General features: G+C 45.8%; 2 protein-coding genes across 3 annotated transcripts in view; both read right to left on the reverse strand.

Annotated features, from left to right (window-relative positions):
• Mtf1 (metal regulatory transcription factor 1) overlaps positions 1-23,404 on the reverse strand; it is a 50,699-nt gene extending 27,295 nt beyond the window's left edge. The window contains exons 1-5 of one of the 2 annotated variants that reach the window (XM_035439631.1): positions 22,940-23,404; positions 22,228-22,289; positions 20,633-21,088; positions 2,645-2,883; positions 1,690-1,821 (exon numbers count right to left, since the gene is read on the reverse strand). In XM_035439631.1, coding sequence (XP_035295522.1) covers positions 1,690-1,821; positions 2,645-2,883; positions 20,633-21,037 — 776 coding nt within the window. In that variant the 5' untranslated portion in view covers positions 21,038-21,088; positions 22,228-22,289; positions 22,940-23,404. The remainder of the gene's footprint in view (positions 1-1,689; positions 1,822-2,644; positions 2,884-20,632; positions 21,089-22,227; positions 22,290-22,939) is intronic. The other variant, XM_035439630.1, reaches the window with a different exon arrangement.
• A 684-nt stretch (positions 23,405-24,088) lies between these two features.
• Inpp5b (inositol polyphosphate-5-phosphatase B) overlaps positions 24,089-25,378 on the reverse strand; it is a 68,494-nt gene continuing 67,204 nt past the window's right edge. Inside the window, 1 exon segment of the mRNA XM_027399223.2 lies at positions 24,089-24,851. Coding sequence (XP_027255024.1) covers positions 24,736-24,851 — 116 coding nt within the window. The 3' untranslated portion in view covers positions 24,089-24,735.

Consider the following 25,378-nt stretch of genomic DNA (forward strand, 5'->3'; position numbering starts at 1 on the left):
ATAGAAATAAAAGTCCTCCTAGCAACCTGGTAGGGGTGATTAAATATCTGCAGAGTAACCAATTAGACTGTAACCTCCTGTTCGTAATGGGGCTGAGACTCAGGAATGTATCTGTAATTTAAAATCTCAATTCCATTTAATTGGAGCTAGCTGCTCCTGGAGAATTTTCAACTGCCTGCAAGTGTGCAAAGAAGGACCAGTGACCTGAAAATGGAAGGGTGGCACTGGGCGTTGGTGGCACACACCTTTAATCCCAGCACTCGGGAGGCAGAGGCAGGTGGATCTCTGTGAGTTCCAGGCCAGCCTGGTCTCCAGAGGGAATGCCAGGATAGGCTCCAAAGCTACACAGAGAAATCCTGTCTCAAAAAAACAAACAAAAAAAAAAAGAAAGAAAGAAAGAAAGAAAGAAAGAAAGAAAGAACTTTAAGCAATATCCCGTGTCAGAATTCAAGAACATTGTTTATGGGAAATCTTTAGCAATACTTAAAATTCAGTTATGGGGGTCCTTACAAACTGATTACCTTATTAAAATGTCATATAATCTTCCAAGGCTGCTTGTGAACACTTACTGAGTGTCTGGAGCCACGCCGTGTGTTAAATGCCATCCGAGGAAAAGAGGATGGGTACAAGCCGCCTCAGGGTTACAGACCTATCTACTGTGGATGATGCAGCTAGGGAGATGGCTCGGTGGTCAAGAACATTTGCTGCCTCATAGGGGGCCCAAATTTAGCCCTCATAGAGGGCTCCATCTCCAGGGGATCTGATACCAGCTTCTGGCCTCTACGAATATCAGCACACATATGACATGTGCTCACACAGATACATACTTAAAACTAAAATTTTAAATGTGGATTTGGGGGACTGTGGAGATGACTTGGCAGTTAAGAGCACTGCCTGCTCTTCCAGAGGTCCTGAGTTCAGTTCCCAGCAACCACATGGTGGCTCACAGCTGTCTGTAATAGGATCCAGTGTCCTCTTCTGGAAATATATATACAGAGCACTCGTATATAAAATATAAATAAATTTAAAATTTTTTTAAAAACATGGATTTTGAAATATCTACACAAAAGCATGTGGCTCTATACGTATACAAACATGAGATATTAAAAGCAACAGCAACTAAGTAACAGAGTCGATCATGCAGACCACTGAGCTAAGCCTCCTACCCTCACTTTCCCTTGTGAGCATGCTCAGAAACAATTTTAAGTCTCCTTTCTCAGGTAGGTCTCCCTTTTCCAAGCTCAAGCCACTTTGGCTGATAGCTCAGACACTGTCTACAACTTGTGGCTCTTCCCCACTCAACTAAGGATGCTTTGTTTTGTTTAGGGGAAAGGGGTGTTGACACAGGGTCTCACTCTGTAGCCCAGGTTACCTCCCCAGCCCTTGATTAAGAATCTCAGTACTTCCCTAGTGCAAAGAAAAGTATCTACCATATAAGTCAGCTTCAACAAACACCCTTTAAAGAATACAGAAAAAAAATGAGGCATAACAGCCAGCTATCACTCAGGGAAAAAGTCCACTTGTACTCCTCCAACCTGCAGCAGGCGGTCACTGCTACCCTGTGGGAAGCTAACACCACCAAAAGAAATGGGTAAGGCAGCTTTCTTCCTACTTTGAAAACTTCCTAGAGTCTATCAAGATACCCAGCTAAGACCTGGTCAGTGACAAACAGAAAACAGCAAGACCTACCGAAATGGCTTTTCTCCTGTATGGGTTCGAATGTGCTTCCGCAGGTCACTGAGTGTGGTGAAGTACTTGCTGCAGCCTTGAGATTCACAGTTAAACGTTTTCCCTGTGTGAAGCCTCTGATGTGCTTTCAACCTGCAAAATGTCCCAGAGAAATGCGTCATGCAGAATGTACCACCGAGCCTCCCAGTGCCAGCCGAACACACAGTAGGACCAAGTGCACCAGAATGCGCTACCAAAGTACACTGGCATCTGACCTCACCCAGAGAGAAATGCAGAGATGAAAGTAGCATAGTGGCGTGAGCATTAATCAGAGACAGATCCCTCCGGGTTCAAGTCCTGGCCCTGACCTCTTGGCCAGGTACCTTACACAACTGCTCTGTACTTCGGTTTACTTAGTAGCTGTTCTGGGGGCCAGCACTTAGAATTGTGCCTTGCACAGTGTACACATCAGTGTTAGCCAGCATTATTTCTCCCACCAAGTATTAACCAGGCCCAAACCTGCTTGGCTTCTAGGACCAAACAAGATCAGGCACTTTCAGAATGGTATGGTCTGTTATTTTATGCCTAATATTGAAGATTTATGTAAGTCTCCTGACACAAACATGGAAAAACAGACATCAAGTGGGGCAACTTCCCATCTCTCAGGACAGAAGAAAGTTATTTCAAAGGCTATGTGCCAACTTAGCCTTGTGCCAGTCAGAAGACTACGCCAACTACTAAAAATCCCAAGGCCACGATGTCACTCCTTGAGATGCAAGCCTACACACAGATGTGCCAACACATCTCCTCAGCCCATGGTACACCTGTTTTTAAGTAGTAGGCTCTGATAATGCATTTTAAGTAGCTGAGTGCAGCTATGCTCTCCAAAGTGTCAAAAGCTGTCATATGCAAGGAGAAGAGTTCTGTGGTCCCAAGCTCAGAGTCAGGAGGCTGGCAGAGCCATGGAGAGGCTGACCTGTACAGTGTGTTGAACGCCTTCTCACAGCCCTGCACATCACACTCAAATGGCTTCTCCTTTGTGTGCACTCGCACATGGATCCTGAGGCTGTAGGAGGTGAGGAAGGCCTTGCCACAGCCCTCCTGATTACAGACGAAGGTGTACTCTCCTCGGTGAGTCTTCTGGTGGGTACGCAGGTTGCCTGCTGTGCTGTAGGTGCGGGGGCACCCCTCAAAGGTGCACTGGTACCGCTTGACCTGACAGGGGACATGGGATACCTTATCAGTAGGGGAAAACAGCTGCCCAGATCTCACTTCTCCACCCTGAGACAGGGAGGGACTCATGAAATACAAGTTGACAGCAAACTTGAGGCTTCAAACATCCGATCCTCCTGATTCTGCCTTCTGGGAGCTCACACGTGTGTATCAGCACACTAGATTTGCATACAGTACCAGGGAGTGACCCCAGCTTTGGGTATGACGGCATGCACTTGACCAACTGAGCTACATCCCAAGCCCTAAGTCTATCTTTCCAAAAGCTGTTGTAGGCAGCTGGAGAGACAGCTCAGCAGTTAAGAGCACTCACTGCTTTACAGAGGGCCTGAGTTCTCTGAATCCACACCCAGCAGTTCACAACCGCCTATCACTCCAGCTACTGGGTCTCCATGGGCACCTGCACTTGCCCTGAAAATACCCATATACAGTCATAAACCTATGTGTAACTAAAAATTGTATATATACATATGCTTTTCAAGACAGGGTTTCTCTGTGAATAGCCTTGGCTGTCCTTCAACTCACAGAGATCTGCCTACCTCTGCCTCCCAATACTGGGATGAAAGGAATGCCTTACCACAGTCTGGGATAAACGTTAAAATAAAATAAAAGCTGCTCAAGGATTAAGAAAAATTTGCTGAGCAGTGGTGGCACATGCCTTTAATTCCAGAAATCAGGAGGCAGAGGCAGACTGATCTCTAAGTTTGAGGCCAGCCTGGTCTAGAGGAAACCCTGACTAAAAACAAACACAAACAAAACAACAAAAAATGGATTAAGAATAATTTATGTAAGGTATTTTAATACAGTAACTGACACATATAGTATCCTATAAAATAGCTCACACCACAGGACAAAGGATGAGTGTGTGTGTGTATGTGTGTGTGTGCGCGCGCGCGCGTGCATGCGTGTATGCGTGCGTGTGTGCGTGTGTGTGTGTGTGTGTGTGTGTGTAAGGATTCAGGCATTAAGCTGGCCTGCCCGTCACCTGGCAGAATGCACTCAGGCAGTACCCTGGTCAGCCCAGGTGCAAAGGACCCCTTTAAAACAAAGACTTCCGCCCACTTTCCGGATCCTCTGTTTTCCAGCTCTCTGTCTGCTCCCGTCTCTCCAGCTCCTCTTTGCCAGGGTTCCCCTAGGGCAGACAAGATTTTCCTATCTCCCTCTTCTCTTCTGTCCTCTGTGTCTTTTAGAAAAGGTAGCTCTTTTCTCTTTCCTCCCTCCCCTTTCTAAAAAACTTCCCACTTATGCTGTCTGCCTAGCATGTTTGTCCCTCCGCCTGGGTCACCCTCGCCTGCCATGGAATCCGCCAAGGTCCCCCACGCAAATTCCCCCACAAGTTTAATTATAACAGGGGGAGCACGCAGCATCTAACACACTAACTAGTAAAGAACTTGGTAAGGAAGTGAGAGAAAGAGCTAGAGCAAGGAATGTCACAGCAGCTAAAAGAGGGGTCTCATGGGAAACAAAAGGATCAAAACGACAAACGGCAGAGTAAGCAAAGGGCGGGGCAGGGAAAACAACCAGACCTCCCCATCCCCCCACATATACATTCCCACACAAGGATTCCCTAATGACTCAGAGAGACCCTGCAAGGCTGGGGCGGGAGTCCGGATAGCGGTGAAATGAAAGAAGTAGAGCAGAGCCAGGACCAGTACTTCTGGGCTGAGCTGAGGGCTTAATTTCTAGAGGGAAAAGTCCAAGAGCTGGGGTGGTGGTGCATACCTGTAATCCTAGCGCCTGCCTGGGAGGCGGAAGCAAGAGGAATTCTGAGTTTGAGGCCAGCCAAGGCTGAATTACAAGACTCTGTCTTAATGTCTGAGCTACTACACACCTCTGCCCCGCAACAAAGGGAAAATTCCTGGAGGAAAGTGAATGAAGGCCTCAAAAGAACACACAAAGCCCAGTGGGGTGGGTGCAGCTTAAAATACGGTGGAAGGGCCGGGCGGTGGTGGCGCACGCCTTTAATCCAGCACTGGGGAGGCAGAGGCAGGTGGATCTCAGTGATTTCGAGACCAGCCTGGTCTACAAGAGCTAGTTCCAGGTCAGCCTCCAAAGCCACAGAGAAACCCTGTCTCGGGGAGAAAAAAAAATACGGTGGGAGATATATATGGTGGCACACACTTTTAATCCCTGCATTTGAGAGGCAGACATAGGTGGATCTGAGTTTGAGGCCAGCCTGGTCTACCAAGCAAGTTCAGGGACAGCTAGGACTACACAGAGAAATTGACCTGGTTAAAAAAAGGGGGAGGGGGGAAGCAGTTGGCAGTGGTGGTACACACCTTTAATGCTAGTGCTTAAAAGGCAGAGGCCAGCAGGGCGGTGGTGGCACACGCCTTTAGTCCCAGCACTCAGGAGGCAGAGGCAGAGGATCTCTGTGAGTTTGAGACCAGGCTGGTTCCAGGACAGCCTCCAAAGCCACAGAGAAACCCTGTCTCGAAAACCCAAAAATCAAAAAAAAAAAAAAAAAAAAAAAAAAAAGAGCAGAGGCCAGCCTGGTCTACAGAGTAAGATGCAAGGTTGCCAGAACTACATAGTGAAACCCTGTCTCAAAACAACAAAGCCGGGTGATGGTGACACATGCCTTTAATCCCAGTACTTGGGAGGCAGAGGCAGAGGATCTCTGTGAGTTTGAGGCCAGCCTGGTCTACAAGGGCTAGTTCCAGGACAGCCTCCAAAGCCACAGAGAAACCCCATCTCGAAAAAAAAAAAAAAAAAAAAAAACAAAAAAAGAGGCAGAGGCCAGCCTGGTCTACAGAGTGAGTTCCACAACAGTCAAAACTGTTACACAGAGAAACCCTGTCTCAAAAAAACAAACAAAAAAAAAGAAACAAAAAATAAAAAACAAAACATGGTGTGGCCCTTGGCACAGAGATGACAAAATCAGGGCTGGGGGTGGAAGGGCAGAGCCTCAGGGAGGAGACAGTGACCATTCTGTTTCAGAAAGGGTGGTTGAGCCAAGGATGGGTGGGTATAACTCAAGGTGGACAGGTTTCTGTCGTGTCAAAGAGAAGATATTTTGGACTTTATGGTCTCTGTCACTATACAGCCCTTGCCCTGCATGTTACAAGAAGTCACAGGCAAGTAACCGAACACTACCATGTTCCAAAAACATTCATGGACACTGAAGCCTGAATTTCATACAATTTTCACACATTATGAACTATTATTTTGATCTGAAAAAGATCAATAAATCTTTTTTGCAACTGGGACGGAGTGCAGCTCACTGGTAGAGTGCTTTCCCAGCATGCATGAAGCCCTGGGTTCTGTTCCCAACAGGACATAAACTGGGTGTGTCAGGAATCTCAGCACTCAGTATCAAAAGTTCAAGGTTGGACAGGTGTGGTGGCCTTGATTATAGAGCTTGGAAGCTTAGAGGCAGATCCATTTCTGTAAGTTTGGTGTCAGTTTGGCTCACATAGAGAGTTCCAGGCCAGTCAGAGCTATACAGTGAGATTCTGCCACAAAAATAAAACAATAAATTCAAGGTCATTCAGTCATCCTTAGCTATACAGATAATCTAGGCCAGTCTAGGCTACCTGAGAGCTTTACTTAAATAAAATACAATAAGCTGGGTGGTGATGGTTCATGCCTTTAGTTCTAAAACTGGGGAGGCAGAGGCTAGCCTGGTCTACAGAGTGAGTTACAGGACAGCCAGGTCTGTTGAACAGAAAACCCTGTCTCAAAAAACCAAAATAAAATAATTAAACAAATAACAACTGAGGCCAGAGTTGTGGCTTAGTTAGTGTTTGTCTAGCATGCCTGAGGCTCTGGGTTCAATCCTCACAAACAGGGGCTGAAAAGATGCTCTTGCAGGACCAGAGCTCATTCCCAACACTCCTGGACTCTGAAGCCTCTGCCCTTCACAGACACGTTAAAAAAAAAAAAAAAAAAAAAACAGTTCTAGATCAGTGATTCTCAACCGCCTAATGCTGTGTGTGATCCTTTTAATACAGTTCCTCGTGTTGGGGTGACCTCCCACCATAAGATTGTTTTTATTGAGACTTCATAACTGTAATTTTGCCACTTTTATAATCATAATGTAAGTATCTGTGGTTTCCAATGGTCGTCGGCAACCCCTTTGAAAGGGCTGGTTGACCCCTAGGGGTCGAGACCCACATGTAGAGAAACAGTACTCTAGAGCTATACAAAACAAACAACTAGGCTTAAAAGGGATTTAGCCTGTCAGCTAGTTTGCTAGACAGGGGAGGGGCACTGACTCCTTCCTCCTCCCACCCCACCCCTTCTTCTTTTTAACTTCTAATAGGACCTTTCACAAGCTCTTGATCACCTACCCATGGATCGCCCTCCCACTGCCACACAGGTTGTGCTCTGTATTCCCTCAACTGACTCACTCAGTCATATGTCTTGGTGCTCGCCAAGGCCTCTCACCAAAAAAGTCCCAGTGTCTAGGTAGGATCAAGGGTATTCCCAGGGCCTTTCAACACTTTCTGCTGTATGACTCAGGAACCAGGCGAGCAGGAGGGTCAGCCTAGGCCTAGAGGCACAGCACACTCATCCTCGGTGACTCTCAGTTCCCGCCCCTTTCCTGTGCTCTTTTCTCCCTTTACTGGAAATGTCTAGTTCCTTTCTTTGCTTTCCAGAGCCTCTCCCTTTAATTCAAGTCTCACTCCTACCAAGGTCCTCCATAATCCTCCATGTCTATCCAGCAGTGTCCTCCTCTAAATGTCAGTGTTATGCAAGTTAACCACTCATTCGACACTTAATTTGCATTGGTAATTAGTCTCTCATGTACATGTGCTAACTTTACAAATGGAAATTTCAACACTATCCCTGAAGGGTAAGAAAGGGGACCCTGTCTCCATCGTAAGGTCCATCACAGAGGTGAGATAGGACAGAATTTCATCCTTGAGTTTCCATGGCAGATGACTACTTTGTAAGTGGCTGCAGTAGGCAATGCAGTCACTCCCTGCCCCACTCCATCTGAATTCTTGTACTAGGCCAGCCACTCCACTATTGATGTTTCTTTCTCAAGGGCCTCTCTCAGACTGGTCCTTAGCCTCAGTTCTGAGTGTGACAGGCAGGCTTACTCTAGGCTCTCACGGCTTCCTGGGCCACCAGCCCTCAGAACCTGGGGGATCTGCATTCATGGATTCAGTCAATTACAGAGTGAAAATGTTCAGAATAAAAAAAAAACAAACAAACAACAAGAACAGTTGCCTGTGCTGAACATGTACAGAACCACTTTTTATTCCTTAAACAACAATTTCTAGAGCATCTACACTGTATTAAACGTGTCATAAGTAAGGCCAGCTACTTTAAAGTATACAGGAGAAGGTGGTCAGGAGCTAGATCATCAGTGAATAAAGATGCCTGCTGTCAAGATCAATCCTTGGGACACACAGACAACAAACTCCACAAAGTTGTTCTCTGACATCCACATGCTCCTACACACAAATACATGTTTTAAATATTTAAATTTTACAGGAGCCTACATGCAAACACTCGGATCCCTTTATATATGGAACCTGAGGATCCATGTATGCTGGAGGAAAAAGTAGTGTTTCTGGGACTAATCCCCAATGGAGAGACACCATCTCTTCTTTAAAGTTCAAGATACAATTAAGATTAAACAGTTACATAATTAAACAATTTCCATTATTACCTTCAGTTGCTAGGCAAGCAGGACTTGGAAAATCAGGCACTAAGTAAATATTTACTGAATTAAATTAATGAATGGATGCTTCTCATCTAAACTGTAAACTGCATGAGAGCAGGCCCTATAGCTACCTTGCTCACTAACAACTTGAGAGACTAGACTTGTGGAAAGTAGCACTCATTCCATTTAGATTTTGAATTAATGAAACACGCCCAGCAATACTTAATGATTAGAACCCACACAAAGGCTCTTGGCCATGAGGGTCACCATTCTCTCCAGACTCTGGCGACAGAGACAGGCCTGCCAGGGGAAGACAGCTGGAATTGGTGAGTTCCGGGTTCAGCGAGAGATCCTGCCTCAGTAAATAAAGTGCAGAGTGAGCAAGGAAGACACTATCAGCTCAGCTTCCATGTATACACAGGTGCTTTTACACATGTGAATATACCTGTACCGCATACCCACACATACACACAAACAGCAGCAAACCCCAACGCTGCCATGTGGGAAAGGAAGTTTTGAGTGGGGTGTCAGCCAGGTCAAGTGTAGCAAAGACCACCGACTGCTAAGACTTCCGTCTCGCTGCCCCAGCACCAGCACTGGAACTGTGTGGCAGTGACCAGAGCATCAGCAGTAAGCCAACCATGCATTCAGGAAAACTTGGCAGATTAGAACCAGAGCGAAACTGAGGACAAAAAGGTAGGAAAGCACTCAGACCAGGAATGGTACTGAAAGGTAGGACAGAAGTTGGTTATGGTGGCACTCAGCAGGATGACTGAGGCAGGAAGGCTAACACAAGGTCAAGGCCAGGCTGGGCTACATACCCATAGTAAAGATCCTATCCTAGCCAGTGGTGGTGCACGTCTTTAGTCCCAGCATTAGGAAAGCAGAAGTAGGTGGATCTCTATGAGTTTGAGACCAGCCTGATCTACAAAGAGAGTTCCAGGACAGCCAGGGCTGTTAAACAGAGAAACCCCATCTCAAGAAAAAAAAAACAAAAACAAAAAACAAACAAACAAAAAAAACAGTAAAATAAAAGTGGTGCTGAGTATTAGATGCCTTTTCTCCCAATGATAAACTGAATAAATGATCAACTTCTCATTTCATCTGGAGACAATAAGTAGACATCATTGTTGAGTATCCTTCAGAATTATTTTAAAATAGCAACAAATTTCACAAAAAGGGAAACCTAAACCATCTCAAACAGGATCAGAACAGGAAGCTGAAAAAAAAATGCAGAGTGTCATTCCACAAAGAAGAGATATTGCAACATCATGTACCTTTAAAAGAGACTAAAACTTAGCATTTATGGACTTCAAGAATTGTGTTCTAGAATTATACTGTGCTTAGTGCCAACAACAACAACAGCAATAATGGCCCTTGCTCTCAAGAAGTTCAAACAAAAAGAAGAGTTAGGCAGGACAGGCAAGAACACGGTCTGAGAAGCCACACTGATGATGGATAGTGAGCACATGAGGGCAATATACAAAAATGGGACTTAAAACTTGGACTAAGGCAAGCTTATCTACAGAGCAGAAAGACAGAGCTGAACCCAGAAACTTCAGGGAAGAGTCACACGCAGGTAGCCTGCTTGTCAAAACGAATGACAGTATCTGTAATAGGACCATACTGGCACTGGAGACACCATTGGACATGAAGAAAAAGACCTTAAGACATCTAAACCTGGCTTTAATTTTTCTCATGTGGACTCAGACAGCTGTGGAGGGCCCTGCTAAAGAGCCCAGAGACTCCCAGGAGATACTAAGCATGCCCAGGTGAGCACCCTCAGCATGGAGGGTAACGCTGTGAATGTCCAGAGGGGATGAGGGCTCAGAGGTTGACAGTGTTGTGAATGGTTCTAAACAGAAATGTTTAGCAGAGACGTTCACAGCACTCAGGCGGCAGAAGCAGAGAAAACAGGAGCAGCAGAAGAAAAGGAAGCGGCAGAACTTTAGGAGACATTCTTTTTTGTTGTTGTTGTTGTTTTTTGTTTTTTTCGAGACAGGGTTTATCTGTGGCCTTGGAGGCTGTCCTGGAAACTAGCTCTTGTAGACCAGGCTGGCCTCGAACTCACAGAGATCCGCCTGCCTCTGCCTCCCAAGTGCTGGGATTGAAGGCATGCGCCACCACCGCCCGGCTTCAGGAGACATTGTTAAAAATTAGAAAAAGAAAGAAAAACCTGAGTTTCTGCTAGAAGAAAAAAGGAGATGGAGAGAACTCAGTTCTACACATTTCGATAAAGAAAGGGAGTCCCTGGTTCTGAGCCCAGAGCAGACAAACCCTCATCAATAAATGATAGGCTGGTGGTTACAGCTACTGAGTATGCTGGTGCAAACCTTTGATCCCAGCACTCAGAAGGCAGGGGCGGAAGCAGGAGCATTGCCCCAACTTTGAAGGTAGACTGATCAAGATAGTAAGTTCCAGGCTAGCTATGGCTATACATAGCAAGATTCTGTCTCAAAAAAAAAGAAAAGCAAAAAGACAAACAAAAAACCCCAGGGAGAAAAAAACTGAACTCTGCCCTTTCTTCCCATCACTAGTGACTTCCTGTCCCTTTTCCCCATACCAAAACTGCTCCATACTAGCACTGGTTTCTTCTATTCCAAATGGACAATCAAAACTCTTGAATCACAAATCTAAGTGCTCTGAATTGGTCCAATTTCTCCAATGCCCAGCAGAACTGAAGTCACACAGCCATCACTCTCCAGAGCTGTGCGCACACCTCATCCCTCTACCCATTCAAACTAAGGACACCCAGTTGGCCTTTCATTTCTCAGTCCTGTCAGCAGCCAACAGGCCTGTGTCTTGACTACGACCTTTGTAAACTGGTAGGTTGTCATAAAAAGCATTGACTTTGGCATCCAGACAATCCCCAGTTCAAGTCTCAATTTCACCACCTGAGAACTGGATGTTCCTATTTGCAGGTGTGTATGCTCATGGCGTATGTGTATGAGGGTGTGTGCACTTGTGTGTGAGCATGCACAAGACCGGTTGACATCAGGATTGTCTTCTAATTTCTTCATAAACAGGGTCTCACTATGTAGCTCAGGCTGTCCTCAAACTCACAGAGATTTACCTGCTTCTGCTTCCTAAGTGCTGAGACTAAAGGTGTGGGCCACCACACCAGGCCTCCATGTTATTTTCTGAGACAGGGTCTCTCACTGAATCTGGAGCTCTCAGACTCTACAGCCAGAGAACCCTTAGGATTCACCTGTCTCTACCTCCAGGCACTGGGACCGACAGCTAGATGTTTCTATGCTTTCATTTTTTTATCTCTGTAAAATGGGGACTAACTGTTTGTTTTATGATTGTTAAAAAGATGAAATATAAAATTATATTAAAGCCTTCACTTTTAGCTGGAGGATATTGGTGCCCCATATGTCCACCATGAAAGTAACTTTCAGTGGCCTGGTACCAAGGGAATTACAAGACACCAATGAGGGCAAAAGATGGTGGTGCATGCCTTTAGTCCCAGCATTCAGGAGGCAGAGGCAGGAGGATCTCTGTGAGTTCCAAACCAGCCTGGTCTACAAGAGTTAGTTCCAGGACAGCCTCCAAAGCCACAGAGAAACCATGTCTCAAAAACAAACAAACAAACAAACAAACAAAAGATTACCTGTGGCAAGGACTAGTGTTCACCAACCTTTGTTTGGGAACCACAAATGCCCTCATTTTATAACATGGTTAAAACTGTGGTCTAATGACTCAGGTTGATGGTCTCAGTTACCCAGGAAGATATAGAAAAGTAATCCCAGTACAATGATCCCCATACCACAGATTGAGTTCAAAGCCACCCTGAACAACTTAGGGAGAACCTATTTCAAAACAAAAAGGGTGTTTTTTGTCTTTGTTTTTGTTTTTAAGAGGAGCTAGAGAGAATGTTAAGTGATTAGGAGGACTGGCTGCTCTTCCAGAGGACCCAGATTCAATTCTTAGCACCTATACAGTGGTTTTCAACAGGCTGCACCTCTAGTTACAGGGGATCAGGTGTTTTCTGCCTCCACAGATGCCCGGCACACAAATGGGCCACAGACATAAATGCAGGCAAAATACTCATACATATAAATAAATAAATTAAAAAAACAAAAATAAACCGGGCGTTGGTGGCACACGACTTTAATCCCAGCACTCAGGAGGCAAAGGCAGGCAGATCTCTGTGAGTTCGAGACCAATCTGGTCTACAAGAGCTAATACCAGGACAGCCTCCAAAGCCAGAGAAACCCTGTCTCAAAAAACAAAAAAAAAAAAAAAAAAAAAAAAAAAAAAAAAAAAAAAAAAGATGACTGAAGATGTAGCTTAGTGGCAGAGCCCTGGCCTAGCATCATCTGGTGGCCCTGGGCTCAATTCCCTAGCTCCCCCCAAACAAAACAAACAATACACAACAACCCCTCCCAGTTACAATGATGTTCACAGGAAAGTTCAGCTAAGTAGGCTGGGACTAAGATTTCTGCGGGCTCTCCTGGAATCCAATCACATTTCCCCAACTTTTAAAGACAGAATCTCAGACTAGCCTTGAACTATGTAGACTAGACAGCCTTGAAATGTACAGATCCCCCTGCCTCGGCCTCCCCAGTGTGCACTAGCACTTCCGCTTCCAACCACAATTTACAGCCTGTCTCAAGGAGAACATGCTTCCCAAATCAGTCCCTAACATAAAAGCCTTGACAGTTTTAACCTTTCTAAAACTAGACATGACCTCTGAACCTTTAGGAACAGGGGTCTGTGAGGGGAAAAAAAAGCAAGAGAACATGTGACTGAACGGCTGCTGTGCCCAGCATCTGAGGCACACTGAGGTACACTTTTATATTACATAAATCTCACTGCATCATCACAGAATGCAGCAGGATATTTTTATTTCCATATTACAAAAGAGGACAGAGAGCAGCTTGCCTGGGCCACATAGCAAGTATACACTACAACAAAAAAGAAGAGACCAAGGCTGAAATCATCTTTCGAAGAAGAAACAGTTTTTGGAATAAGCTGGATTTAAATAAGGGGAGAGAACTAAAATTCAAGTATATTCTCCCACTCTTACAAGAACAAAATGTCAGGAGAACCTATTACAGTCCACAGAAAACATCAACTGAAGACCCAGAGCTCCCACGGTAACAACTTTAAAACACAGTGTGTGCCTAAAACCAGCCAGGTTCCTCTGCCAGGCCAGAGGGCCTCAGTGATGAGACAGGGACAAGTATCACATATGCCCTCATGGAGGAGACACGTTGATAAATCGGCTTCACGTGGTGGCACAGGGAAAGCACACCCTACTCTAGCCTCCAACAGAGCCATACAGAGCCACCAGCATTTCCCTACTGCTCGCCAAGCACCAGAGGGTTCTGAGAACTAACAGAGCATCTGACCAAAGTTACGTCAGACCTTGGAGGGAAATGAGCAGATGCTCAACACTACACTTTCAAGCAGTGACAGGCTCATCGGTCCTAGTTCTGAATGGCAATCCCGTGGGAGCTGAACAGGGATCTGTGAAGAAATGTAATCGTGGCGTGCAGAGTGGAAGGTGGGTGGATCCACTCCAGCACAGTTAAACACCCTGGTGTGTCTGAGCGCATAGCTCCACTCCCCGAGGATTCCCACTGAGGAACAGGACTGCAATCAGTCTTTTTGTTTTGTTTTGTTTTGTTTTTTTGAGACAGGGTTTCTTTGTGGCTTTGGAGGCTGTCCTAGAACTAGCTCTTGTAGACCAGGCTGGTCTAGAACTCACAGAGATCTGCCTGCCTCTACCTCCAGAGTGCTGGGACTAAAGGAGTGTGCCACCACCACCAGGCTTCGATCAGTCTTCCTAAAATAAAGGAAAACTGAAAAAAGGCTCTGAACACTGGAGTCAAATCCCCCTTACTTCTGTTTGCTCCCTTTTGTTTTCCTGAGACAGATTTCTCATTGTAACCCAGGCTGGCCTGCAAAGTACCATGTAGCCCAGAATGCCTGAAACTCACGGCAAGCTTCTGCTTTAGCCTTCCAAGATGCTGGCATTATAGGCACAAGCCACCCCATTCTAACCCCTTTATTCTTACTTAAAATCTGTCAGGCTAAATAAATTCAGCTAGTTGTGATGGCATATGCCTTTGGTACTTGGGAGGCAGAGGCAAAGAGGTTTGAGGCCAACCTGGTCAACACAGTGAGCTCCAGGTCGGCCAGGACTACACAGAAACCCTGTCTCAAAAAATTTTAAAAAAAATTAAATATAAAATAAAAAAAGAGGAATAGGAAAGAGAAAGAACCCATCCCCTCCTTTCAGAAGGCCACTGACAGTAATCCAATACTCCAAGAGCAAAATTCAAAGACCACTGCACCTGCTTCTTGCAAGGAAAGCCATTCTTTCCCAATCAATGCTCTGGGATATTTAGGGTACCATGAACAATATCCTTGGACCCTTGGTTTCTTCATATCTGCCGACTATTTAGGAGGCCTTTGAGTATATGGGATGCAGAATGACAGTGTTTTGACAGAAGCTCTCAAAGCTACCAATCCACAGGGAAAAAGCAGTAAAGTTAGGATGAGAACCTGAAATGTGAACTAAGAGCCAGGATGCCCAGAAGTCTGTGGTAGGGTGAGACAGTGTGTGTGGCAAGGTCCTGGTTGGCTTGTTTTTGCGTAAGATAAGCATGATGAAAATAATAGGAAGAAGAAGAAGAAGAAGAAGAAGAAGAAGAAGAAGAAGAAGAAGAGGAGGAGGAGGAGGAGGAGGAGGAGGAGGAGGAGGAGGAGGAGGAGGAGGAGGAGGAGGAGGAGGAGGAGGAGGAGGAAGAAAGTGATCAGTAAGCCAACTGCACACTAAAGGAAACAAAGGTACAACCCGGGGTAAACAGGAAAATCAGGCTAACATCTGACTCAGAAACTAAGCTGCTTAGGAAGCCAAGAAGACTTAGTTATCAAAGGATTGCATTTCTCAAGAGCAGTACCTGTGAATGCCATGCAGCAAAAACAGCCATGCTTAAAACAGGCTCCCGGGACAAGGATGGTTAAAGATCATGCAGCTGTTATCATCTGTAAACACTGGCCTCCTCAGGCCAACTAAGTGGATTTGTAAGCCAAAATAGAACCACTGTCAATCACTGACTGAGGTAAGGCAAGCCTCCTGAATGTCTGTCTGGCCTCCGAAGACAGGGCTGTGGCTACTTCTTCCTGATCCCCATCGAGGCCCCAAACCTACTGAGCCTAATACCAGTTTAAGACCAGGGCAGTGGCCCCCGTTTCTAATCTCAGACTTCAACAGACTGCTGTGAGTCTGAGGCCAGCATCGGCTGCTGTTAAAATCCAATTCAGAAAATAAATAAGTCTAGCATATAGACTCTTCTACACAGATGTTACATATAGGATAGAAAAACTGAAGAGAGAAGGAAGAGCCTATGAGATAAACCCATAGTACACTGGATGAAGAGCTCGTACATCCTTGACCCTGTTCACGATTAAATGGCCCCAAGAAACGAATGGGGCAAGCCAGGCTTGCAAACAGAAGCAACTAATTGGTAAGGAGTACAAAGCAAGAAAGTGACAGCTAATATCAGATTGCATAATCCCATCCACCCTCCTATCTTCTCTTCTGCTTAGATCAGCATTTCCCAAACCATGCTCAGCTAATGTCTGGAAAATGGTTTATAACATAAGCTTACAGAATTTAGAAAATACTTCTCTTAGTTATTAGCAAGCCAAAAGGTCCCGCCTGATAAGTTCTGAAACAGTTTGATTTTACTTAACATTTCTCAAACATTTGCTCATGAACACTCATACAGTAATCATTAACTGAGGCTGGCCTAAAGCTAGGGCCTAAACTATGCCAAAACTTTTGAGGCTTTAATGAAATTAATTTAGAAATGGGTTCTTACTACGTAGCCCTAGCTGGCCTAGAACTCCATCTGCCTCTCCTTCCCCAGCGCTGGGACTGAAAGGCATGAATCACCATGCCCAGCTCTAACTTTCTAAACTTCAAAGTTTCAATGCCCCTGAGCTACTACTACTGCCTCAATGGTTTTTCTTCCAAGTATCAAACTTTAAAAACAAAACAAAACTCCACACTTCTGCTTCCTGCTCTCTCATCCCAGCTTACTTCTACCTCACACACTCTGTGCCCAGGGCTCAACTGAAAACATTTTCAAAATGTTGAGTACAAGAGACAAGAACTAGTGTTTTCTCCAGCTCCTCCCTACTCCCTCTTCCAGGCCATACAGGAAGTCAGCCTTCCTGACCCACCTCTCCTGACTACTGTCTTTTTCTCTGGCTCCCTTTCTCTCTCCAGTCCCTATCTTCTTCCTTGTTTGTGTGGCCACCCTGAAGGCATCTAGGATCTGTGTCATTTGCTTGACCTCAGACCCACATTTCCAGTGGGTTTCAACTTATGCTCCTTACGCCCAAGGACTACATTCAGTACGCACCAACCAAATGTACTCACTTCCCCACCAACTTTGCTCTTGTGCCAATTCTTGTTAACAGACTCACCATTTAGAGTGGGGAGGTAGTGGGTAGAAGGCAGAGCTAGCCACTTTGTCTTCAACATGCAGTCTGAACACGACTGAATGACACATCGTGATAGACTCTCAACTACTAAATATTTACCATTCATCAACCAGCAGCAACTCAAGGCATTGAGAAAAACCTATCTTTTGTTTTGAGGAAGGATCTTACTGGATAGCCCTAGTGGGCCTTGAACTCAGATCCACTTGACTCTGCCTCCAGAGTGCTGGCATGAAAGGTGTGCAACCACCATGCCCAGACCTAGACGAAGCTTTTTTCTGTTTTGTTTTGTTTTTCCCTTTTTTTGGTGGTGGTGGTGGGGGGGGATTTCGAGACAGGGTTTCTCTGTGTAGCCCTGGATGTCCTGGAACTCCATCTGTAAACCAGGCTGGCCTTGAACTCAGAGATCCACCTGCCTCTGCCTCCCAGGTGATGGGATTAAAGGTGTGCACCACCACCACCTAGCCTAAACAAATCTTTTCAATGAATGTGATTCAAAACCTTTGACTCACATTCAACTCAGGGCTCATTATGCAAATTCCAACAGCAGACAAAGCTCCTTGGGTCTTAGATTCTCCCCTTCAACTGTTAAATGAAACTCAAGTGTCTTCTAGCAGGCCATAGCGTCCCTTCTTTCCTTTGTTTCCTGGCTACCTGCTGCTGCCAGAATATCCCTTCTAAAATGCTCCTCTTTTGTTTTGTTTTTGTTTGTTTGTTTTGAGACAGGGTCTCACTATATAGTTCTGACTGTCCTGGAACTCTGTAGACCAGGCTGGCCTCAAACTCACAGAGACCCACCCCCCTGCCTCCCGAGTGCTGGGATCAAAGGCGTGCGCCACATCTATACGCTCCTCTAGCCACATTACTCCTGGCTCCCAGATCTGCAAGTCTCCTACTCTTCGTAAACATCACAAACACTCGTGGAGCTATCACTATGTTCTAGATCTGGATCTTTGCTATCTTTCTATCCCCATCTCCTGCTACTCCCGGGATTTTAGTCCAAGGACCGAGACGCTCACTACAGCCCCTAAGTCAATTCTGGCCAGCATGCTCATTTACATGCTATCCTTTTTCCTGTGCTGTGGTTCTGGGAATAGAACCCAGGGCCTTGTGGCATGTGATCCAGTCTAAGCTCTACCCCCAGCCCATATGTGCATGGTCTACAACTGACTGTTAACAGAGACTACATAGTCTGTAAGGAAAAGAACATTTACTATTTAGCCCTATACAGAAAATGTACTGGTCACGTGTGGTATATGCCTGTAATCCTAGCACTAGAGAGGCAGGAGGATCACCACTTTGAGGAAAGCTTGGGCTGCACAAGTCTGTTTCAAAAGAGAAAACAAAACACACTAATTTTAGAAGGATGGCTGGCCACTCCCTAAAGAGGGGAAGGGGCCTCTGCTTTCTACCTCCCTCTCTTTGTTCACTTTGTGCCCATGTCTCAGAAATTCTCCTGCCCTGCTTTTCTCATAAACTGAATACACTTTTTAAGACTACCTTGAAGGCTCGCCTAAGCACACAAGTGAGCTCCTTGTGCTCCCAAACACAGCACTGGTACCCTTCACACTTACACTTTATCCCCAATGCTCACATTACTGCCATCAGGTATTTCTACCTCTATTTTGCAAATCACCATCTGCAATCACAGCACCTTGCTTGGCAAATGTTTGTGAGGCCAGGTGCATGCTTGTCATCCTAGCACTGGAAAGGGGAAGGCAGGAGAGCTGGAGTTCAAGGTCAACTTTAACTTCACATAGCAAGTTGGAGGCCAGCTTGGGTTACATGGGAACATCTCAAAAACAACAGCAGCAACAACAAATAATATTCTGTTGAAGACAGATGAACCCCTAATACAAGCTCACATACTGGGTTGAAACCATCAAGAAAATTCCAGTATGGAGACACTCCAAAGGCTTACAAGCCTGGCTACCTTCACCAGAACAAAACTTGACAGCTGCATTCATGATAATGCAGAACAGGGTTCCTCCATCCAAGCCCTGGAGACATCGGGGGTTAATGATTTGTTGTCGGAGGCTGTCCTGTACATTATAAAGTATCTAACAGCATCATTACCCCTACCTACAAGATTCCAGTTAGCACTTCCCCAGTGTGACAACCAAATGTCTCCTGGGGGGCAAAACTGTGCCTGGTTGAGAACCACTATTCTAGAGGTTTCCAAGTACAAGCAAACGGTGAGATGTTGATAATAAAGCACAGATGGCACGGCCATTATAGTACAGTGTCCAGATGAAGACATAGATAAGCACCACACAACTGGCACTGCTGACTCACTCTTGTGAGATTATGCTCAACTCTGGATTTTAAAAGGACTTTGAAAAACTGGAATTCCTTCAATTAAAGGCAACCAGACTGATGAGAGACTGGGGTGGGGGTGGGGAGGTGCCATCAGAAAAGTATTTGAGTGTAGGTGGCTAGCTTGTACCGAAGAGCATGACAGGACCTTTAAAGATGTGCAGGTTGTCCCACGGAAGCAGGCTCTCGGGGAGACAGAACTGGAGGCTGGGAGCAGCATCACACAAGGACAGGCTTGCGTCTCATACAAGCAAAAGCTTCCTAGCAATCAGAGCAGGCCAACAAATGTACTGGACTGAGCTATGAAAGCCTGTGCTCTTACCATTCTGGAAGTATTCAAGTACAGACCAAACAGATGTTGGAGATGCTTCAAACATTACCGTGTCCACTGTGACGTGAGGAATGATGGTTTCTCTAAGATATTCATAGCTCTAAGATACTTATTTATAAGTCATTCATTTATTTGCAATACTAGAGTTCAAACTCTCATGTAGGCTAGGTAGGCATTCCGCCCTTGAGTTATAAAGGAAAAGCCAAATGTCATGAATAAGTCATCTATACAAGTTGTATGTAATTTCAAACCTCCACTACAACAAAAAAGGAAAATATTTCCTCCAGAAATTAAGCCTATTTCTGCTTGGTAGTACCTGACATGGAGTCCTCAGCACAGGAACTGCAGTGACCTGTTTTTTTCAAATTAACTTGCACTAGTTCCCGAATAATGTTTACCACTCACTACCTTTAGGCCTTTCATTCAAATTCACTACTACAATTTTAAAAATGCTTTACAGTTCCAAGATACCCTGAAAGGCATTACTTCATCCATAGTATCTGAATATGAATGTGACAACTTCCAGCTAATCTGGTCTCATTTGTGTTCTCTGGCCTGAATGATAAGAACTACCCGCTATTATCTATTAACTATTCACTAAATTAATAAAGCACATTCTCACAGGCATCTCCAAAACAAATCATTTATAGCCAGTTCTAGTTATTACATACAAATCTAGTCACTCTGTTATCAGAGTAGCCATGCTGTTACTTTTGTAGTATAAACATGAATTCACTTTGGTGAAATTTCTACTTTATTTATGATTTAGAGAGGAAAATCTGAGATATTACAATGTAGTATTCCTCAGTTACAATGTGGCCATACAATCCAACAGTTCTAGAAAGCAGTCACAACAGAACAGGACACAGATGTGTTGTTGAGAGGCAAGACTACCACCACAGGCTCTAAGCCCAGGATCTCCTTTAATCACAGTAAAAAACTGCCAGCACGCTGCATAAGGAGCTGCCCCACAGCCACACTGGGCCCTCATCTGCTGCTTTACTTACTTCTTTCCGTTTCGTTTCTGGACATTCCGACTGCAGAGTAAGGGTTGCACCTTCGATGTTTCTTGGCATGGGCGTGGAACCAGGGTTTATAGTCAAATGAATCTGATCGGGTGAGATAATGTGTTGTACATAACCCTGGGACATTGCTTCCTGATCTATTAGGAAGCCCTCTTCACCTTCCACTAGAAAAGGCAAGTGTTCTCCACACTGTCCATCATCATCTTCATCCTCCAAAGTGCCAGGGTCCTGTTCTATAAGAACAGTGGTCCTATCATAGACAGTTCCAGATGAGGAAGGCACCAGTCCGTTGTCATCCACAAACCTGAGCATCTTGTCATCCGGGGTTAGGTCATCTTCCTCTCCCTTAAAGAAGATGATATTGTCCTCTGGACTGTGTTCCCCCATGGTTCAGTTGTGCTCAGCCCAATTGTGAGAAATGGAAAGGTAATGGCCTTTCTGCAACAGACAACACCAGAGTTAGAGGCACAGCATGAGACTCAACTACCTCCTAACCACTGTAGTGATCCTTTTCCCTTTGCCTTTTAAAAGGCAAACTAAAGCTTTAATTCCAGACCTTGCCAGGCAGAGGCAGGTATGTTGAATTCAAGGCCAGCATGGTCTTCATATCGAGTTCCAGGCCAACCACGTTACATGGTAAGACCCTGTTTCAAAACAAACCAAAAAAAAAGACAGTGATCCAGGCCTAGGCACAGTGGTGCACACTTTTAATCCCAGCACCTGGCAGGTACAGGAAGGTGGATCTCTGTGAGTTCCATGTGAACCAGGGATACACAGTGAGAATTTCAAAGGAAGACAAACAAACAAACAAACAAAAAAATCAGCAAACCAAAGCAAAAAAAAAAAATTATCTTCCTTGAAAATATTTAAAAATTGGCAAAATCAGTCACTGTTAAGGGAAAGCAATATAACTTTTTTCTTCAAAAATTTAAAGTCAGCAGTTCACAAGACCTTCTAAATGTGATTTACTGTCACACACTTTAAAGGTGGGTATGCACCTAATGAGGATAAAAGAGCAAACAGGTGGTTGCTTCAAGGGACCGTAGCTGTAAACCTGAAGAGAAGCACTCTCATCAAACACCCTCCCTCTCAATTACACTGTGAGACAGTATACAGCCTCATGTAATTGATGGTGCAGTAACAACACTTTGAACATCATCACCTACAATTCCTGGTTTTGCCCTTTACTGCTTGGCCAACCTGTTTGTGCCTTGTCTTTCTACAGCGGGACTAACAGTTCCTGTCTCATAAGGAGTGAAAGAGAAACTACATGTAAAGCACAATCTTGTCAGAGAGTAGAAAGAGTATGGATTCCTTCTGTCGTTTCTAGAACACATGGGGTGGAGGGGTTAATTCCAATAAAGAACAGCCAATGCAAATCATTTTAATTACTTATATTCTAAAACATGACAAGGACCTGAAAGTATGCCTGTACATCGTGACTAGGCTTTCTGCCCCGAAAGGCTGTCCCTAGCACAGCATATTGACACGAGGAACTCAGGAAATATCAACAAAATGAATGACAGACAAGCAGATAAAAGTCTTTTTTCGAAGATACAGTCTCTTGAGGAAATTACCAAATTTGAAGCTTTCATGGTCTGGAATGGTGAGTCTTCCTTCACCCGAAAACACACAGGTTCTACAAACGTGGGTTTGGCAGACACAAAAGGAGAATTTAAAATAATCAGCACATCACTTGGTTTTCAGCCTGGTTCTGCACTTTCTCTTCTGCAAGTGAGCCTTTACCAGCCAGAGCGACAAGGCGAGGTAGTTACCAGACACAGGTCAAGGGATCTAATCTGAGAGGAACCAGCCCGAACCTTTGCTTACGCAACCCTAGAAATGCACGTTTCTCTGTATCTGAAAGGAGAGATAAGAATACCGAGAGCTCCCGGTGGGCTGTCCCGGCACCTTCGGCGGCAACGCGGAGACCAACTTTCCGTAACAAACAAGATCAGGAGGTATGAGTGAGGACGAGGAGTGCGAACCGAACACCCCTGAGAGACTGGCAGAAGGAACCTGACCGGGAAGGCACCCCCAGTCCAGGGCTACATAGAAAAACCCCGAGGCTGGCTGGGGGCTACGAGCTGGGCGATGAGGGGCAGGGTCCGGGTCTCCATGGAAACAGAAAAGGGGGGCTGGATACCCATCCCCATGGAAACGGAGGAGGGGTGGGGTCCCTCTGGTGAGTGGAATGAAGTCTCCACCGGGAACGGCTTCCGCAGGGAGCCCAAGTCCCGCGCCCCCCGGGGAGTCCCAGCCCCAGCCAAGTCCAGCTTCTGCTTTTACCTCCGCGGCTCCCGGCAACGGCGGCAGCGGCAGCTTCTCCCCTCCCCAGCGGCACCATGATTGCCCCCACCTGTCCCTCGCGTCACTTCCGCTTCCGCTTTCCGGAGGAAGGAGAAGCCGGCGTGTCCATGCGCCCGCTGCAGCTTCTGATTGGCTCTTGCTCGCGCCTCCGGCGGCAGACTGTGGGAGGTGCGAGCGGCGTCAGCCGCTCCTGTGCGGCTTGGGGAAGCAGACCGTAGGGAGCGGACCGCCTCCGGGGAGGGAGAACCCGAGGTGTCCGGGGCCCGGGCTGTGCCCATAGCTGCAGCGGGATGGGCGCAGTCAGCCGCCGCTTTTCAGACGCGTAGGCCAGCCCGCGGCATCCCTCCTCTCCCTCCACTGCGACCTCGTAACGCAGCGTAGTTAACCTGGCTCAGGACCCGAAAGCAGAGCCGAGTGCTCCAGACGCCTCCCGTTCTGACGCCCGCCGGCGCTGGCAGTCCCAACTTTCCTGTCCTAGGGAGGGTTTTCGCGCTCGGGAGGGTCAGCGCCACCTACTGGCCCATCCCCTCTTCAGCTGTTAACACTCATCCCTATAGACCCTTGAAACCACTACCTGGTAGCAGTATTCTGAAGCCAAGAAGCGATTTTGGGCATACTTCTACTCTAGTCCAGTAAATATAATTATTAGATCCTCGTATAAGCCACTGCTTATCTTCCCCAAGAGCGACTTCTCTGGAACGTTTAGGTTGGAGCAGTGCCTTTATAGGCTAGATCAGGATTCAAACCCAAACTGCTGTGCTTGGGTGATATTGAATAGTGACTCTCACACGCTAGCCTGCTGCACATGTCTCTTTGGCCCCTGACCAGCTGCTTCTGTGCTTAAGCCACAAAGGCCCATCTGCCAAGAACTACCAAATTTTAAGAGAGGGGAATGAGGGGAGAAGAGAAAACTCGATGGTTAAGGTCATCCATCTACTGCTCTTTTGAAGACTAGAGTTCAATTTCCAGAACCCACATTGGGTGGCTCACTACCGCATATAATTACATTTTAACAAAGATCTGTGGTCTCTCCTGGCACCAGCAATCACACATGCATATAACACCACCAACACCCACACACACATAACAACAAAGAAAATTAAGAGGAAAAAAAAACCCATACAATCATGACTGTTAAAAAATACATTTATCATTAAAATATATTACACATATGAGAGGGAATGCATTATATACAGTTGGGAGGACTGTCTGGCCTACAAAATCCCACTTGTTTCACCAAAGACCTTCCATGCTTCTAGGGGCCACTGAGAGGCCTTGGAGCCAAGTACAAAGGGGACAGAGTTGCCCCAGTATATACATGTCCTCAGATTGGACAGTGGAAGCATCTGGAATGGCTAAAACTTGTTTGTCCAGGAACATCCAATCAAATTCCTGCTGTTCAACTCATTCTCCTTCAAGGACTTCAGTTAGTCCAAATATCTAATTATGAGATGTTCAGTCAGGGATACAGGGAACTCACTGTATTTCCTGGAGACAGTTTGAGTAAGGCAATGTATAGTTACTTAAATTTTTTAAAAATATAAATGAATAGAGATCTATTTGTGTTAAATAACTAAAGTTGAACATTGAATGTCAGTTCTATTATTGTGGATTTGTCCCATGTCTTCACAAGGCAGCATAGGAGTACTAGCCAATGGCATGGGTCAGGCCTAGGCTACCATTCTTGCTTCCAGCTGGCTGCAGAGCATTTTAGAGCAGCTCTTGAGCTGACAGTTGTGGCTGCCTTGGGTAAAACAGGAGAGGAGGATTGAGGTTCAAACTGGACTACAGAGGAATTGGTGAATAAACTCTTGGGCCTTCTTCTTCTCCACCATGTCAAGCTTTTGGCGACCAGCTGGGTTTCGGAGCAGTAAGCTGCCAAATATACTAGCTGTGCATGACAGAAACAGAAGACACCATTAGGAACTAGGACACTAGGGTGGTTAGGAAAGAGGCTGGACTATCCCAAAGCAGACTACCCCAAAGACACACACACACACATCTGTCAAAGGCAGACCCTGGCTGCCTCAAACTCAGGCGATCCACCTGCCTCTGCCTCCTGAGTTCTGGGATTAAAGGTGTGTGCCACTATGCCCAGGTATTTTCTTCTTGGAAAAACAAACAACTGGTTGTGGTGATAGATGTCAGTATCCCTACCAGTCCTCAATTCCAGGCCAGTCTGAGCTACACAGTGGGACTCTGCCTCAAAAATAAATAGGGACTGGGAAGGTGGCTCAGTTCAGCATAGTGCCTGCCATGCAAACATGAGAGGACCTGAGTGCAGACCCCAGCACCCACCTTTTTAAAGCCAGGCACACTGGCTTACACACTCAGTGATGTGGAAGTGGAGAGAGGTGGATTCTGGGGACTTGCCAATCAGCTAGTCCAGCCAAAACAGGGAGCTCCAGGGCCTCATAC

This window comes from Cricetulus griseus, chromosome 2 (genome assembly GCF_003668045.3).
Source record: "Cricetulus griseus strain 17A/GY chromosome 2, alternate assembly CriGri-PICRH-1.0, whole genome shotgun sequence".
Taxonomy (NCBI): Eukaryota; Metazoa; Chordata; class Mammalia; order Rodentia; family Cricetidae; genus Cricetulus; species Cricetulus griseus.